An 18,036-nucleotide genomic window follows, 5' to 3' on the forward strand; every position below is an offset into this window, starting at 1 on the left:
TTCTAGAACTGTGCCAGTCACAAGGCAGCTGTTCAATAAATATTTGATGACGTTCAATTTAAAAATAATAAAAATAAAAGAAAACATATAAATATTTTCTCTGAAATTCTGCAAAACTTCCTGAAGTACATCATACAAATGGTAGCTCAAAAAAACACTACAAGTACACACTATATATTACAGAAGGAACTTACTGTTTAGTGATGAAAATTCTACATCTGGGTAACATACTTGTGGCTAGTCAGATGTTCGGCAGATATTATGGGTATCTAGCAAATAAAAAATTATTTAATGAATGATCCATGCAAGCAAGCCAACAACCAAGAGATGAAAACATTTTAATATTAATTTTTTTTTTTTAAGAAAAGTGAAATTCAGCTGTGAGGTGACAGTCCTTATCTGGCCAACATAACAGTAAGTTAATGTAAACTTAATGTCAAAGGAGCAACTCATTTTTAAAAATCTTTGTGTTAAATACTATTCTATAAATGTTATCAGTTTTTAGGAAGTAAGAGAAGTAAAACTATCCAAAATTCATGCACAGCAGTAATTGAAAGAAGCCCTTTTTGTTGGCCTACACACACACACACCTGTGGTTTCAGTTATTTACTAACCCATAAATCAAAGTAGAAAATGCCTATTTTTGTGCAACCAATTTCTAACATTTTCGTTCAACTTATGGTTTCTAACTTTTTCCCCCCCAAATTAAACGTACCAGTTAAGAATTTTAAGAGAGTATTTCAAAAGAACCAGATAAGAGCTTAAGTTTATTTCGGAACAGAGTCCTGAATCCTGATTGCACATTTGACTGTATTATAAATGGGCAAGAGCTTTAAAAAACTTGAGAGACAATACACTAAGAAATCAATATAGAGGTGACTTATTTCAATGGTCCCCAAAGCTATGAACTTCCAATTTGTAGCCTGACTCTCCTCCATGCCAGAATTTTTGCTGCTAACCTGGGAGAGGCAGTGCGGTAGACTGAGCCAGTCCAAGGACTGCAAGCACAGGTTCTCACGCTAGTGCATCCATTTCCTGGTGGTGTAAATTTGAGCCAAGCACTTAATTACTCCATGGCTAAGTTTCTTCATCTATAAAATGGCACTAGTCCCACCTCAGCAAGGTTGATGGGAGAAGAGTGAAATCACATACATGAAGGCATTTTGTTGTTCTTTCAATTTAGATGTCCTAGACTAATGCAACATATTACAATCCACAGTCTGGAGTGTAAATGAATATGTCTCTATTTTATTTCCATTTCTCAGCTGACATCTTTACACAATTTTACAGCATTGGCAAATGGCACGAAAATGTGCTCCAAGCATAATGAAGCTTCTCATACCATTTTTCCTGCTGCTGCAGGACAGGATGTTGCACCCAACAGTGTAGAAGCATCAAGGATGGGGCTGTCGAAACATACCAAGGACCTTCAACACCAATCGATGCAGATGAAGGGCCAGCTATAAACTTCTGCATGCATGCAGGCTGCATTTTGTGGCATCAGCTATTTCCAGCATTGCTAATATACTGTAGGCATATACATATGTATGTATATGTAGATATAATATATGTGTGTATATATATATCCATTTCCCTTTTCTTTCTTTTGGTTGTAAAACAGTATGAAGACCCAAGATTATGCATGAAATGGTCACAGCACAATGCAAAAAGTAAAGTGTCCCCTACAACCCAGGTGGCCCAGGGCATGTTGGAATTTGCTTTGCTATAGTTCTGCTTACACCAGCAATTCTGTCGTCATACATGGTACACAGAGAGCTCAGCATCATTGATTTGCCTCATAAATGGATTACGGTGAATCCATTAAGAAATTTCTGCCATAGATTACTTACTAACATGCCACATATGCACAATCTAGTATTCTTGTAAATGAGTCTGATGTGTTAGCATAAATCTGGGGCTATTTTGACAAGCTTCAGAAAAACTAATGGTTCTTTGCCAAGAAATGTTTAAAGCTTGTCTGAAACTTTAAAATACATCCATTTTGGCATGCTGCTTATGAAAGTTTTTAATGGCTACACTAATAGCTTGCAGTTCTTCAACAGTACATGATGTACTGTGGAGACAAGGGTGGTTACTTCTCACAGCAATATCTACAAAGTCAGATGGCGCTTAACTGGCCTTCTCTTCCCAAAGGGCAATACGCTGATTCTCATCTCATAGTGATTCTTTCACGTCATTTGGCTACATTTAACCTTAGTCTGTGGGTTATCTGAACTTTGATTTGGCTCCAAATGTTTTCACATGCTATTAACCTTACTGAACTTTGCTTTCATAACAAACATACTTATCCATTGAGGCCAAAACCCACTTTACATAAATTTGACTTTGATTCAACCATTATTTTCCAGAATATAATTAAAAATAGGATCAGAGAATGTTGGCTGAATCAATGTCGATTTTTAAATATTAAATATTTTAATAATCGTTTTCTTTAAATAGTCATTCTTGCATATCATAAAATTCAAATTTCTGAAACAGATCCCATTTACTTAAGAGTAATCTGTGAAATTGTTACTCCATAAATTTCTATGGAACCCAGAATGACTCAATTTACCGTATTTGATGTCTTTTTTCCCTTCATAACTCTCTAAAATCTATGCTGGGTAACTATAGAAATATGAGCACTTAGGGTTTTTGTTTCTGTGTTTGCTTTTCATTTAAAGCAGTGAGAGTCAAACCTTGGACACCAATTTATTTTTAATATACAATCTGCTTATCAAACAAAACTATAATGCATTTATAAAAACTCTATTTACAAGAGTGGTCATTTGTGGCATCTATAACATATTTAAACATCTCGCTTTTTATTAAGAATTTAGGAAAGAACTAAGAAATTGTACATACCAAATGTTTATCATAAAAACCTTAAAATGGCCTGCAGTTTTGATTGGTCAAAACACCTGAATGATTGAGACCAAATGAGAATTGCTTGTGTAAATATCATTTTAGTAGCTTTAGAAATGGAGCCGCGACAACTTTGGAGCACTTATAAATGGCATAAAAGCATTCTGCTGCTCATCATAGAGAGAATGTGTAGGCCAACAAGAGGTATCTTTGAAACCCCATGCTATTAAAGCACCCTCTACAGCCCTCACGTACACACGATTCCCACTGACCTCAATGGGAAAGCCACGTGCGTAAGGGCTGTTGGATTGAGCCCTATTAGAGTTGGTTTTTAAGAAACAAAGCTGTAAATTAGCAAACCTGGTTGGCTGTGGCTGTTGCAGCGAAGGGAACACTTGTGGCAGATGTTGTTGCTGCGGACACAGTGGCTGGCGTAGCACCGTGCACCATGGGAACTTTCGGAGGGAAAATCATATAAGCAAACATACAGAAGAGTGTAGCAATATGGAAACCATGGCAACATGGAGGAGATAATTGGGCATGGTATTTATCACAGCAATAAGCCATGTGACGGGACATCATCACCAGCGAGTGACATGCAATCACAGCGCAAAGCAGGACAACATTCCAAGGAGAGAAGGGGAAGGGAGATGAAAGAGAAAAAAAAGGGGAAAAAAAGCTTGTTACCATCAAATCAAGAAAATTGACACAAACAGGCTTAATTTGCTACGTCAAAAACAAGAATTTTATATAGTGTTCACAGTCAGACATTCAAAATCTAAGTCAAAATACAGGTATTTACTTCATATATACAGTTATCTGTTTGAATGAAAGTATTTTTTTCTTATTTATTATTATAAAAATATACAATATATTACTTTTATGATATAGTTTTTTTTTTTTTTTACACACCAGAACTCATAGTCCAATCAAAATCCACCAAAGGTGACTAAAGGAAACTTGTGTGTAAAGAAAACATTTATGTGAGTCCATGTCAATTAAATAGAAAATGGCATTTAATTGACAGGTGTTAGTAAAAGGGAAATGGACTTGCCCAATAGATACAAGTTAAACTTAGCAGTGGATTTTGAGGGGCTGTGAGGCGCACCATAGGTTTAAGATAATCAAGAAACAAAGCTGGCACCTACCAACACTTGTAGCGGGTGTCATGCACAATATTGAGCCTGCCCATCATGCATTGCAACAGGAAGGTGGATTTGAAAAGGGAAAAGAATTAAAACATCCCATCACACGTGTAATTAGGAAATTCATTTGAACAAAGAAGAAAAATTGTTATTATGGGAACAGTGGCATGTAACTGTCAGCACAATCAAATCATACAATAGCACAGTGATCAATTAGAACTAGTCTCAAGTGAAGAATAAAAGCCAGTTTAACTGTGTGCTGGTACACTTTGTTTCTCCTGATTGCTGCCTATAAGTAAAAGTATTTTGGGAAAAGTTTAAACTCGCCTAATTCTTTTAAAAATAATATTGTAATTTGTTTTGTTTTAATCTGGTTACTAGCCATCTGGCGGCTTTGCTATTTCTGACTTTAACATATGAATGTATTAACATTTTCCTTATATTGAGCACATGTTAAATAATTAGAGAAATTACCTATTATTAAAATGGTAGGTAATCCAATGCACAAAACTGGCTTAACAATGTAGTAAAACCAAAACATTCATTTTCATTCCCTTGGTTTTTATTTCTCTGTTCACTGTAGCAGCAACCACACAGACATGGAAGGGGTTGTGATCATCCATCCATACAGGAATTTTATTTGGAAGGATACCAAGTAATAAATTATGCATAAAGAGAAAGTGAAACTTCTGCATGGCCTTTGTTTGGAATTTAAATGTAGGCAAACATTTAGAGAGGATATACTTTTAAGTCCTGAATTGGTTTAATTAACAGGGATCTGGGGAAACAGACTGGTTTTCACTGCTGGTTTAGACCTTCAGGACTTCTTGGAATAGCAAATGTTCTCAAATATTTCACATAGAAAAAAAAGTTAATTATATATATATATATATATATATATATATATATATATATATATATGTATATATTACACATGGGGTGTTGGCATTGATGTTTTCAATGTTCAACCATGATGCTAAAATATTATGTATGTAGTACCTGTTCTCTTTTCCATATAAACATTGCAACATACAATTTTATAGTTTTTTCTTTTTACCGAGTACAGGGCACTTTCCCACATAAAGAACTACTGTTCTTTCTATGAGATTATTTTAGATTTCTAGGTTTTAAAATATCAAATGATTTTATATTTCTATCTAAATCTTGGCACATCCTATTTAAACACTAGCAGCATCTGGGATGAACATTTGTTAGACAAATATCTGCCAATTGAGTCTTGTCAGAGATGGCCCTACAAAACAAAGCTGCCATTGAGAAACAAGGATTACTGAACTGGCGTCCCTGGAACAGCTGCAATTAGTCTGTTATCACAATTAGACTGTGGGCACAATGATCAGTGATTAAACTTGGTAATGGAGCTAGGGAGGCATCCGCCCAGGTGGCATAATATTACCCTGACAGTCATTTGTTAAGATGCTGGAAGATCTGTATCATTTGCAACTACTACAGAGTCAGACTTGGGAAAGAGAAGAACAAAAACAGACCACTAATAACAAAGACGTTAATGTGAGACAGTAGAGCAAGCGAAATTTAATCCTGGGTCTAGATCCTGTGAAATCGTTATCCTCTCAAGGTGGGGCAAGAGGACTGACTGGGAAAGAGAGGATGAAAAGATGAAGGAAAAGCAATAATGTGGTATTCAAGGAATAGGAAAGCCGGTTTAAATACTGTATGGGTAGTAGGTTTTCAATTTACCATTCATTATTATGCTGTAATTTGCCTATTATATTTCATCCCATACATAATTTAGCCTGCACATGCGGAAAATGAATTAACCATCCTATCTGCCTAAAAGCCTAAAGCTTCTATGATTGGAATTTTAGTTTGAATTATCTTCCTCATTACCATTATAACCAGTGCACACAGTTTTGAGAGGGATTTGCAGCAAATAAACATAAGGCAGCAATGAAAATACTAGCCAGGTGCAATAATTCACAAAAACAAAGACATTATGCTGTAGGACCCACTTACCGAGACCAAAAATCACTTTGAAATGACCATAATATCCATCTTTACAACAATGGGTTGATTTACTAATAATGATGCACAAATAGCCAATTGAAATTTTTTTCCTTAATTTTCAACACAAGGAAATGTTTCAGTGAATGCATTTGTCAATTTCAAATTTCCCCTATGAAGATATTTGCATAGCAGAATGAAGTGTTTCTGAGGAATGCGTTCCTATTTGAAGATGCAGGAAAAACAAGTAGGAAGGTAATTTGCAAATGCGTTGTATGCACAGTTAAAACTACTTCAAGGAGAAGGGCAAGAAGTAGAAGAGAGAGAAAGTGATAATGGATATTTGGTTGGAGGTCTGAACTTGGATGTGGTAATTCAAGCCTACTGATTAGCAGTATTAAGCTGATTTAAGATCTTCTAAAACTTGTATCATTTGGGACTAAAAGTTCACAATCAATTGAAATTATTTTCGAAATTGGTATCTGAAACAGCAACAGCTTCAGTTTATTTCTATCTGATGTTTTGAATTCTATTCCATTGCACTACTGAATTTAAGAAATGACAAATAAAACCTAGTGCCTACTACATTCCAGGCTTTATCCTAAACGCTTAGACCTGCCTATGATAGTGCTTTAAGAGAATGTTTTATGAAACTATGTTTAAAACTCATTTAAATGTAACCTTATGAAATAATCACATTATCTACATTTTATAGGTGAAAAATAAAAGGGATACAGAGATTATAACTTGTGGTGGATCTGGATTTAAACTTCCAAGCCTGATTTATAATCCTATGCTAAGATGAAAGTAAACTGCATTAATTTCATTAATTATAATAAAAGTGACAAGCTGGGAATTTTTGTTTTTGTTTTTTTCGGTAAAAACACCCCCATCCCCTTGCCACCTCCCTTCTCACTCCTCCCCCTCCAGGAAAATTTCCTGGCCTTCTGTTTCTTTATGTCTGGTAAGTTGCAACACAAGCCAAAGCCAAAGTTGCTTAAAGCAAACTTATTTTTAGGTTTTTAAAAAAACCATCAGCCCACACTGAGGGCAATATGCTAGGAAGAGGGAAGAGAGGTGTGCTTCTGAGGGTAGAAAGCAGGCAAAAATGGTGAGGGAGAAGGGAGAGGAAAGAGGCAGGGAGTCTGCAGGGTCCGTGAGTAGTTAGGTATGTAGTCTATTCTTCCACCATAGCTCCATGGGCACAGGCTGCCAAGGGAGCGTATGCTGCTTATGAGGCTAAGGAGCTCAGGCAAGCATGCTTGGACCCGAGGCAGTCACAGGAACCCTGGAGTGTGTAGCTTGCTGAGACCTTGTAAGCATGGGCCATGATCATACCAGCAGTGACCAGTGCTGACTGAAGAATGGAGAATGGGCATCTTATCTACCCTACTGGATGGCACAGGCCTTCACCTTGGGTGGGGTGGGGGGGGGTTGGGATAGGAGGGAAGAGAAGATGTGAGAAGGGGGTCCTGAATCCCGGTAATTAGACCCCAGTAAGGGAGCCTAATCTCCCAGTGAGATTAGAGTTTAGAGTTGGACTTCATTTGAATTCAAGAAAATAAAGTGATGTAAATAAAAGTGGTACTTCTTACTCCAATGTCAAGGGTGAACTCCATACCTACAATGTAAGTAGACCCTAGATTATACATACACTGTATGAATAATTAACTGAGTTTTAAAGGGCGAAGATTTTTTAAAAAGTAGTATATCTCTAAAATTTAAAAAAGAAGCTTAGACATGAATTTACTCCAGTGATTGTATTTATTTTTAAACGAGATGGAGGGTATAAAAGCACCAATCATGGAGTCAGGGTATCAGTAAGGCCTAGTTCATTTTTGGAGCCAAATCATTTTTAAGGACTCGATACAAAGAGTTCACAGATTTTGAGAGACTGAGTCAAACCCACCTGACCTGATTTCAAATTCTGTCTAAACCTTACATACAAGCTATGCAACTTGGAGCAAATCATTGGACCTGACTAGGCCCCAAGTTACTCATTAGTAAAATGGGACTATTAATGCCAACCTTTTGGGGTCGTTGTGAGAAAATATGAGATAATGTATATAAAGTATCCAGTGCAGTATGGCACAGAGCAAATATTGAATAAAGGCAGCTGTTTTGAACACAATGTGTGAAACAACTGGGCCTGAAACCATTAGGGAGTTGTGGGGCTTGGATTGGACAGAATGCACACCTTGTAAAGGATTTACATTCTGATTTTATTTAAACATTCTTAGACACTTCTGGATTCTAGATTTAACCCTTGGGTCATAAATTTGCAATCTCCAATATGAATACTGGCATACCGTGTGGCATACAATAGATGTGTGTTGATTCAATGAATGGATGGACATGGGTGGATGGGTGGATAGATGGATGGATGGATGGGGAGACAGGTGGATGGATGGATCAATGAATGGGTGGATAGGTAGATGGATGGAGAGAAAACTGGGAAGGACAGAGGAAGGAAAAGAAGGAAGGGAAGGAGGATAAGAGGGAAGAAGAGATAGGTGGTTGGAAGGACAGATGGATAAATGATTGAATGGATGCACAGACAGACGGGTGGATGCCACATAAGCCTAATTTTGTTATTAAAAGTTATATATATAATAATTGTTTTTAGCTAGTTACCTGGCTCGCCACTGAACCTTGATCTTTTGCCAGCAACCCAGTCTATATACATAGTTACCTCCTCAAATGACTTAACTATGCTTCACTGTAACTTCAATGTAACAGACCCACATACCCCTTAAGTTATTACTGAAGCAAGAGACTACAGAGCTCTAAAACTCTAAGTTGCAAAAAATAAATAACTTCTATTTTCTTTTGAGTTCCAAAAGAGCCTTCAGAATATACCTTCCAAATCATATTGTGGGCAGATGGGAGGCTCTAATCAAATAAGTCATCTGCACAATAACAGAGTCTTTGGAAAATGAACTTCCTTTTTCCCAGGTATTATATATGAGATTACACAGATGTGTGGTAGGACGGATTTCCTGTAGTTCTCAAAGGGCATTTAAAAAATTGAATTAGCTGTAAATTTTTTTTTTTTAAATAGAGAAATTTCATATGCAACCATCCAAATGAGGTAAATATCTGGGAAAAAATCAAAAAGACCTGCAATACTGGACATCAGGGCCATTACGTTAGATTGTGCAGGTCTGAACAACTAACCACGGGAAGCAGAGACACAACTACCCTATAATGTAAATGGAGCCACAAAGGATGTGCAGTTTACAACAGGTACAACATGCCAGGCAGGTATTTCTCTGAGGCAATAGAAGCCTAAGTCAAAACACTCACCATCCTCTTTAGATTGGGCCTGTGCTCCCCAGTGCCTTCCAGACCTCACAGCTCCTAATTTATTTCTTGCTCCATTTGTTTATATATCCTTCCTGGCCCCTAAGGCATTTTAGTTTACATTCTTTGCATCAGATTTCTTTCTTTTCTGGCTGTCTGACAAAGTGGTTTGGCAGAAGTAAAGACGGGCTATCCATTTTAACCTTTTAATGTCATAGAGCCAAATTTTTGGACACAGGCACATATGACAAATGACAATATTTTAAAAGAATGATGAAGGTATTATCTACTTCTGATTATGTGACTCATAAAGGTTAAGCCCTTTAAAAGTGGCTTACAGATAAATGTAATTTTATATTATTGTAATAATTTCATATCATATTGATTAGAAATATCAAGAATAGAATACAGACTATCTCCGATGCAAAATTCATCATAAAAACGCAAACATTTCTTAACATTTTTAGCACATTTCAATATACTGTGACACATTTTATTTACATTAAGAACACTTCGTTTCTACAAGAGAGAAGTATGATTTTGAATTGCAAATGTGTTTGTTTTTCCCACACTTGATCCTTACCTAGCATCTTTTGCTCTGTCTTATCCACAGACTAAAAGCCTTTCTAGGGAGAGATTACTGTCAGAAATATCATGCAATTAATGGTTATGTTTATTTAGCAACGTCCTTAGTCATCTGAATATTGTTGGAGAAACTAACGTAAATCCCATTTAATAAGACTGAACTGTTAGGTTTCCCTAAATAATATATGGAGAGAGTTAGATGTTTTTATTTTTAGATTTTAAATAATGAAATTCACTTCTAATGACAATGTTTTACTGAATGAAATAAGCTGACAAAAATAATCTTTGGTTTCTTCAAAGAGACTATGGTAGTTACCCACAATCTCTTAAAACTTTGTTTAGTGATCTGACTATAGAAAACTTGATATATTCGTTGAAGACGGCATAAATCTAGGGGCATGGCAATTTATATAAAAGCAAAAAGATTACATTCTGGAAATCTCTGAAAACCTGTATGTGTTGAGAAAAAAGTTTCAACCTTATAAAGTGTAAGAGAAATGTGATTTGCCCCTCAGAATGCAATAAATATGCTACAGATCAAAATGATGTAATTTGTATTCTAAAATGGACAAACTGCAAATGCACAGATACTATTTTGTAAGTACAATTACTTTATCCATGGTGCCTAAGGCGTATGCATTGTAAGTCATGTAATATTCCACATACTCCAGTTCACCGAATCTTGTTACATATTCTACATACGGATGGCCAGCTTTCAGAGATGCACTGTATAGAAGTTGTGCTTGGCAGTAAAAACTAATGTGAATATAACTTATTCTTTTGTTCGCTATTCAAAAATAAATTCTCACATTCTCTCGTGGCATTACGGACCTAACGCATTTAAGTACTGTCAATATAGCATAATATACTAATGGTGCTGGACCTCTGACATACATACCTCATCATTAATTAATTTAATTAGTGATAAAATTATTTTATTAAATAAATCTCTGAACCCATGGTAATTATCTTAGAAAGGTTAAGAGGTAAACGGGAAAATAGGATTAGAGTCTGGTTAGTTGAATTCCAGACTATACGAAGTTTAACATGGATTTCCTGAAGTCAATGAAGGGTGCATAAAAATAATAAATTTTCAGGTAATTAAATGACTGATTAATGTTTCTAAATTTTATACCCGTGCAGATAGTTCTACAGTATGTTTATGTGACTAAGTTGAAATCCACTGAAACGACAAATGTATAACTCAATAGTAGATGTAAACTTGTACTTCTATTAGCTCATGAGAAAATAATGATTTTAAGCAATGTACTGATTGGCACACTTTTTAAGTGCTCTGGAACACAGAGTCAGCTTTTGTTTTTTTGGGTTTTTTTTTGTTTGTTTTTTATTCTCCACCTCAAAAACAAAAAGGCTGAAAAATAAAAATCAAAACTGGAAGTGTCATTTCATAGAATTCAAATTTACTCTGGAATCATGAAGGCAAAGGGGTCTTACAGCAGAAGAGTGTCATAAAATAGCTTGACAGACATAAAACAGTGTTGAGGAAAGAGAAAAAAAAAGAGAACTATATTTCAATTCCGAATTACACACACCAAAATAAGTCTATAAAATACCACAATGATCTCTGATCCATTTCTCATTACACTAAGATTCTTAGTTTTTAAGGAGAACCACATGAGATACCTCAGTTCATCCGCTACTGCTGACCACCTTACCTTCCAACTATCTATGGCTAACGGCAAACTGGGGGCCTGGCTTATCTGCTCTACCAGCGTATCTATCTGCGGCTCCCCAGATTCGTTCATGAATAAGCTCGGACCCCTTACCTGGTGGGAGAAATGCCGTATGTTGTTGCAACTGCATGTTGGCTAGAGCCTGTTGGTATTGGAAAATACCAGTGTTAAAGACTGCGGTGGCACCGTTGGTTTTTTCAAGAGCAGGCCTCTTTGGTAATGGGGGAAGTACAGCTTGAGGAATTCCCTGTTTAGTGAATGAGTATAAAAAACAAATACCAGTAAAAAGAGAAAAAGAAAAAAGAAAAATCAGTTGAAGGCTAAAATTGTTAGGAAGCATGAGCAAGCAAGCAGCAGAGCACTGAACTACCCGGGGGGTGGGGTGGGATTCCAATCAACAAAAATTAAAGGGGATCAAAAAAAAAAAAAAAAAAAAAGCAAGATAAAAGCTTTAAAGGAAGCATTATTTTTGTCCAAAACAAAACAAAACAAAACAAAAAAACAACCCACTAGGACGAGAGCACATGTTATAATGTGTTAAAGTGTTTTAAGTCCCATAATGCTTCAGGCTTTCTGTGAGAAGCCACTGATTTGGGGCGAGAAGAAAAGCTGCACTGCGAGCTCCATGAGGACTGACAAGTATAAGCAATGTTAATAGTTAATCGTACAGAGTGACCAGAACAGGTAAAATAAAAACTCATCCCACTCATCTCCTCCCCACCAGACCTACCTACACATGCAAATGTCCCAGAGCATGCAAGTTTTTTTTTTCTTAAACACTGAACTATAAATATTAAAAAAAAATAAATAAATAATTCTATCACTAAAGCCATGCTAACCAAACAGGTACATAAATATACAGTCAAAAATACATTTTTAATGTCCTTAAAAGTATTTCACTAGAACATTCTACAATGTAGTTAAACTGAATGTGGGCTGCTGGGCTTTCGGAATCTTTCATTGTATGATATCCGTCCAGGTACTCACAGTAGAGTCTTTCCACTAATTTTGTCAGGAAACCACACTCAGTTTTTCATTGTACTTTACAATTTTATAACAGAAAAAGGAATATATATTTTTAAATTGATAAAAAAAAAAACTTGTATCTACAATAAAGCTACATGCCAAGCTAAAAGGTGAAAGGTCATAGTACCAGGTCAAAGGTTGCCTCGAGGGGTCGCTTCAGTGATTTGACAGCCGACTGAGTCTTAATTAGCAGGCAGCGAGCACATGATGGCAATGGGCCAGTGGGGTTCAAGCGCATTAACATAAACAGCAAGCAGAGGTGCATCATGGGGGCAGCAGTGCATTTTTGGGTAGGTGAGAAAAAACAAATAAAAAAACAAATCATCGGAATGCCATATACAACGAATAACAAGACTAAGCATGCACAATAAAGGCACTACTGAGTTGTTATTGGGAGGATAACTCCTCTTTGTAGTTAATTACAAACAAGATACTCTAACAGAAAAAAAAAAAAAAGAGTGAAAGGTAGAGAGGAGGAGAGAGTCTGCCTTCTGTATTTTTGCTCAAGTATCCATAAACAAACACAGAAAAGACCTCTCTCGTGATTACTTTACTGTGCTGTGAAAACCACACAGTGTTTTTTATGTCTATTTTCATGATTAAGTCTTTTATATATTTATGTAAAAAAAAGGACAACATTAAAACAGCTAAGCAAAGAACAAAGAATGGACTCATTAAAATCAGCTATTAGATCACATTAAAATTTACCTTCAGAATATAGGTGTTTCTGTTCTAAATGATCCAATTTCTTCCTTGAGTACTGCTGTCTTTCTCCTTTCTATGTAATGGCATAGTCAAGCTTCTCTAGCGTTACAATTATATTTATGCCACAATATTATTTAAGATGATCTAGATAGCACACTGTTCAAAATCTGGTAGCTAATCCTAAAAGCAATTTTGTTTCAGCAACTCTCCTAAACAGTTCCAGATTATGTTATTGTTAAAAGCAAGATATATGTAGAGAAGAGCCTTGATGTGCAAAAGAACACACCGAAGGAGAACAATGGCTGATTAGATGGCACACAGAAAAATAAGAGGACTGAAAATGGCAGTATCGTTAAATTGGAGAGGAGACAGGTGTTCTTTACAAAGCAGAAATTTTAGAAACCCTATATCCAGAATAAGACAGAGTATTAAGAGTTAGGCCAAGGGTAGGAGCAATCTGAACCATTTGAGGAGTTACCCTCACTTCTGTGAACGGTAACTTCATTATGTATTGTCTGGGATACCTGAACAAACATATCTTCAGCAAAAAAATAAAAATAAAAATAAAAAAATTTAAGGTTAATAAATGAATAGCTTGTAGTCAGATCTAGTCATTCAGTTTGCTGTACTGACTGCTAACAAAGAGAGAGCTGATGTCTCTACTCACCATGGCAGCTGCGGTGGCTGCTGCCTGAGCGGCTGCAGCCTGGTTGACCTGGTATTGGGCAGCCTTGATCTTGGCTTGCAGATGTGCAGGAGGATGAAAGTATTTGCACTTTTCCCGTGAGCATCTCCCTTTGATGTAATCCATACACACGGTCACTGTGTTGTCATTGGTGTCAATCATTGTGCTGTCAGCGGGATGAGCAAACCGGCAATCGTTTTCTCCTCTGTTGCAGTTGCCACGCTGGTACTCTCGACATACCTAGGAGGTCATTAAGTGCATGGGACTTGGTCAACAACGTGGGCAGATGCGATCTTTCTGGAGAGTTTAACTTAAAGGTGGTAGAGGGCTACATGCGAAAGGGGAAAAGACCATTTGGAAAAAAAAAAAAAAACAAAAAAACCCACAAAATAACTTGAAGAGTTCCTCCTTCGGTGCACAACTTATAGCCCCATTTCAGTAAAATTTCTGTGAGAAAGAAAATACTAATACTAATTTAATACTAATTATGGTAAAGCATCTAATTTATACTATGCTGATGTATTTATTAATTACCGAGGGAAAAAGAGTAACTTTACAGTGAAGCCACCACTGTATTTTTTTTATAGTTCTTTTTTTTTTAATGTATGAAATTTATTGTCAAATTGGTTTCCATACAACACCCAGTGCTCATCCCAAAATGAAGCCACCACTTTAAGCAAGTGATCAACATGAAGATCACCAGTAAGAAGACATAATGGCATTGTGTATCTACTGATGGGTAGGACACACTGGAAAAAAAGGTCACCACATCACTTTCATTGTATCGTGGCCGAGAATGCATAACCGGCATTTAATCATATTTGTTTTCACTTTTATGTGGATCCTGAGAAACTTAACAGAAGACCATGGGGGAGGGGAAGGAAAAAAAAAAGTTAGAGAGGGAGGGAGCCAAACCATAAGAGACTCTTAAAAACTGAGAACAAACTGAGGGTTGATGGGGGGTTGGAGGGAGAGGGGGGTGGATGATGGGCATTGAGCACTGCTGGGATGAGCACTGGGTGTTGTACGGAAGCCAATTTGACAATCAATTTCATCTTAAGACAAAAATCATGAGGAAATACTGGACAAACTGAAATGGAAGAATGTTTTACAAAAGAACTGATCAGTCCTCTTCCGAAGTGTCAAGGTCATGAAAGGCAAATAACGATGATAAACTGTCAGAGACTGAACGATCCCAGGGTCAGAGAGAGGAGGTTTGTAGGACAACTGGTGAAATTTGACGGCGGTCTCTAAATTGGTTAAGAGCAGAATATCGGTACTAATTTGTTTTGTAAGCAAGAACATGGCCATGCAAGTTGTTAATACTTGGGTAAGAAGGATAGGCAGGAACTCATGGTTCCACTTTTGCAACTGCTGTGACAATCTGAAATTATTTACAAGTATAAAAAGTAAAATTTGATAGCTTTGTAGTCAAATGTTTCCAAGAGCTAATTTTTTTTTTTATTACCCTTAGAGATCCTTGGTAGCTATATAAAGCAGATGGAAAAAGATTCTTGTTTATTTGCTTTATACTTATTAATTTTGGATGGAGTCCCTGGGGAAAGGGTGCAAATGGATTATTTCTCATGTGTTTGCTCCATTTTGACTCTTATTATTAAAGTTTGTCATGAGGGCTGCTCCAAGCAGGAGTCTGCCAGCACTGTCTTCATCTGGGATAGTGTGACCTTTTTACCACAAGAGGGCCATCTAAAACACAGAATGTCCTTTTTAGTATTTTCATGTTCCTGCTTCTTGTTTCACACAAACAGTTTTTATTTTTCATGTTGTCTTCTCACAAACAGAAAATACACAGATCCCAAGCATTTTATTTTGCAGTACAGCAAGGAAGTGAAATGGGAACCCTGTTATGATTCAAAAGGCACAGGTTTTCTTGGATATGTGTACATAAAATGATCCCATTTAATTCTAGGTACTTTTCTCTATTATATTCATATCCCATTACTGAGCAAAGAGCTTCTTTTAAAAAATACCACTATAATTTGTATCATGCCACATCTTAAAACAGCATTATAAATGACATCTTGCACTATTTTTAAACCTCAAGCTAGCTGAAGCTTTGTATTCCACATACACAGCAATGAGCCAACTTTATTCATCATCTCATTCACTTTCTTCAATTAAAAAAAAAATACTGAATAAATGCTATAGGCCGGACACTCTGAGAGATATTAAGACTACAAAAATGACTTAGGAGGTTACAGAAGAGCCTTTTTCTTCTTCTTTTTTTTTTTTTCTCATTGCATTTGTCTTCTTGAACATAAGAAAACAAGGACAACCAGGAGTTGATAATTTGAAAGTGATTAAGCCGTTATCCAGAACTATTGTCCTCCACACTGGCTGGGCACCAGTGTCAGTGGCAAAGCTTTCTACACCACAAATCCCCAGTCCCTAACCAACACTTACTGAATTAGGCTCATCAAAATAGACAGGAATAGAGACACACTTAAATGAGAATAAAAACTTTTCACGTATGTATATGAAATTGATGCTACATTTAGACTATTGCATGAACAAAAAGGCTGTTTTTCCACATAAGCAAATCTACGTCAGTGTAGTCTCATGCAATAGAAAACTGTATGTGACTGCACACTTCTGGGGTGAGTTCTCCGGTAATTCCTGCTTTCTCGAACGTACTCACAAAGAACCTGGCAGCAGGTGAACTAACACCCTGTCTTTCAATTTATCTTACTCTGCGCCACACCGACAAGAAAGATCCAAAGGTGAGCTTTTTCAGAACTATTAAAATCTAAGATTTGTTATTTTCCAAAAACAAGTAGGCTTAGGCGTGCCTGTGCCAGAAATTTGAGCGTCATTCTCCCAAAATAACAACCTGGGTGCTGGGCTGATTTTGACTTTTTATTTCTCTTTCTGTCTCAACATTATTTTCATTTTCAGTGATATAAACTTACATTCAGATTGCACACAAATGGTCTTCATTTAATGTTTTTATTTATTTAGGAGAGAGAGAGAGAAAGACAGAGCACAAGGTGGGGAGGGGCAGAGAAAGAACGAGACACAGAATCCGAAGCAGGCTCCAGGCTCCAGGCTCCAAGCTATCAACACAGAGCCCGATGCAGGGCTCAAACTTATGAACTCAGAGATTATGACCTGAGCTGAAGTTGAAGGTCTAACCGACTGAGCCACCCAGGTGCTTCTACAAATGGTCTTTCTAATACACCTCATTCCTGTCCATCTGCTTTATATGTGTGTGTGTGGTTCCTACAGGTTAAGGAGTGGTTTCTTATCATTTTCTACTCTTTGTATCTTGCAAGATGCAATTCAGGAGAACTTTAAGTCTATCTAAGAAGAATTGATAGTTAGTGTTCCACTTAAAATTTGTCCTAAAACTAGCCTTTTCAAAGTTTCAAAGAATGTAGTCAACTGCTTTTGTACGATATGCATTTTTTTAATTTTTTTCTCACTTAAAGTGCTCCTGACATGAGAAATGGAACAGAAGAAATATACTGAGATAGCTGTTCTCCCATTATTTTTGCCCTTGAAAACATAAAGAAAAACGATGGAAAATCTCCTGTGAAAACTTGTACTGCTAAGAGCTGTATACCAGAGGGGCAGAGGGGTTTGCCAAATGCTGGATGTGTGTCTATATCATTGGTACCTACCTGAACAGAACAAACTTCCCAATGCTTTGAAAACACCTTTTTCTCTAATAATCATCACCAATAAAACAGGATCCATCCCTGGACTGCTGAATTTGAGTTTGGCCTGGTTTCTCTGAGGAACTCAAGAAAACTTTATACTGATCTTCAAAAGAAATATCTTAGGTGTGGTTTCATATTAGCAAATTATAACTGGCGGACAAGCTTCAATAAACTTAATCTTGGAATTCAAATCAGGATAAGAAATTGTAGGATTTACCATATGGAGAATTTAAAACACAACAGGTAAAACTAAGTTTGAAAATCCTTAACAACATTGTGGTTCTTTTTGCTTTTCCAATCCAGTCTTCTGCATGCACACATTTTTCAAATAGTTATAATTATGGTATAGCTACTACTTGGTGACCTGT

General features: G+C 36.5%; 1 protein-coding gene across 20 annotated transcripts in view; it reads right to left on the reverse strand.

Moving 5' to 3' along the window:
• Positions 1–18,036, reverse strand: part of MBNL1 (muscleblind like splicing regulator 1) — a 207,503-nt gene that overhangs the window by 5,968 nt on the left and 183,499 nt on the right. For 13 of the 20 annotated variants that reach the window (XM_019810547.3, XM_045037422.1, XM_045037420.1 and 10 more), the window contains 6 exons: positions 13,971–14,228; positions 12,726–12,779; positions 11,666–11,819; positions 4,014–4,049; positions 3,226–3,320; positions 195–269 (listed from right to left, as the gene is read on the reverse strand). In XM_019810547.3, the coding sequence (XP_019666106.1) occupies positions 213–269; positions 3,226–3,320; positions 4,014–4,049; positions 11,666–11,819; positions 12,726–12,779; positions 13,971–14,228 (654 nt within the window). In that variant the 3' untranslated portion in view covers positions 195–212. Of the gene's footprint in view, positions 1–194; positions 270–1,342; positions 1,407–3,225; positions 3,321–4,013; positions 4,050–11,665; positions 11,820–12,725; positions 12,780–13,970; positions 14,229–18,036 lie in introns of all 20 variants that reach the window. The other 7 variants (XR_002144779.3, XR_002144780.3, XM_019810551.3 and 4 more) reach the window with 7 other exon arrangements.

Source organism: Felis catus, chromosome C2 (assembly GCF_018350175.1).
Source record: "Felis catus isolate Fca126 chromosome C2, F.catus_Fca126_mat1.0, whole genome shotgun sequence".
NCBI classification, from domain to species: domain Eukaryota; kingdom Metazoa; phylum Chordata; class Mammalia; order Carnivora; family Felidae; genus Felis; species Felis catus.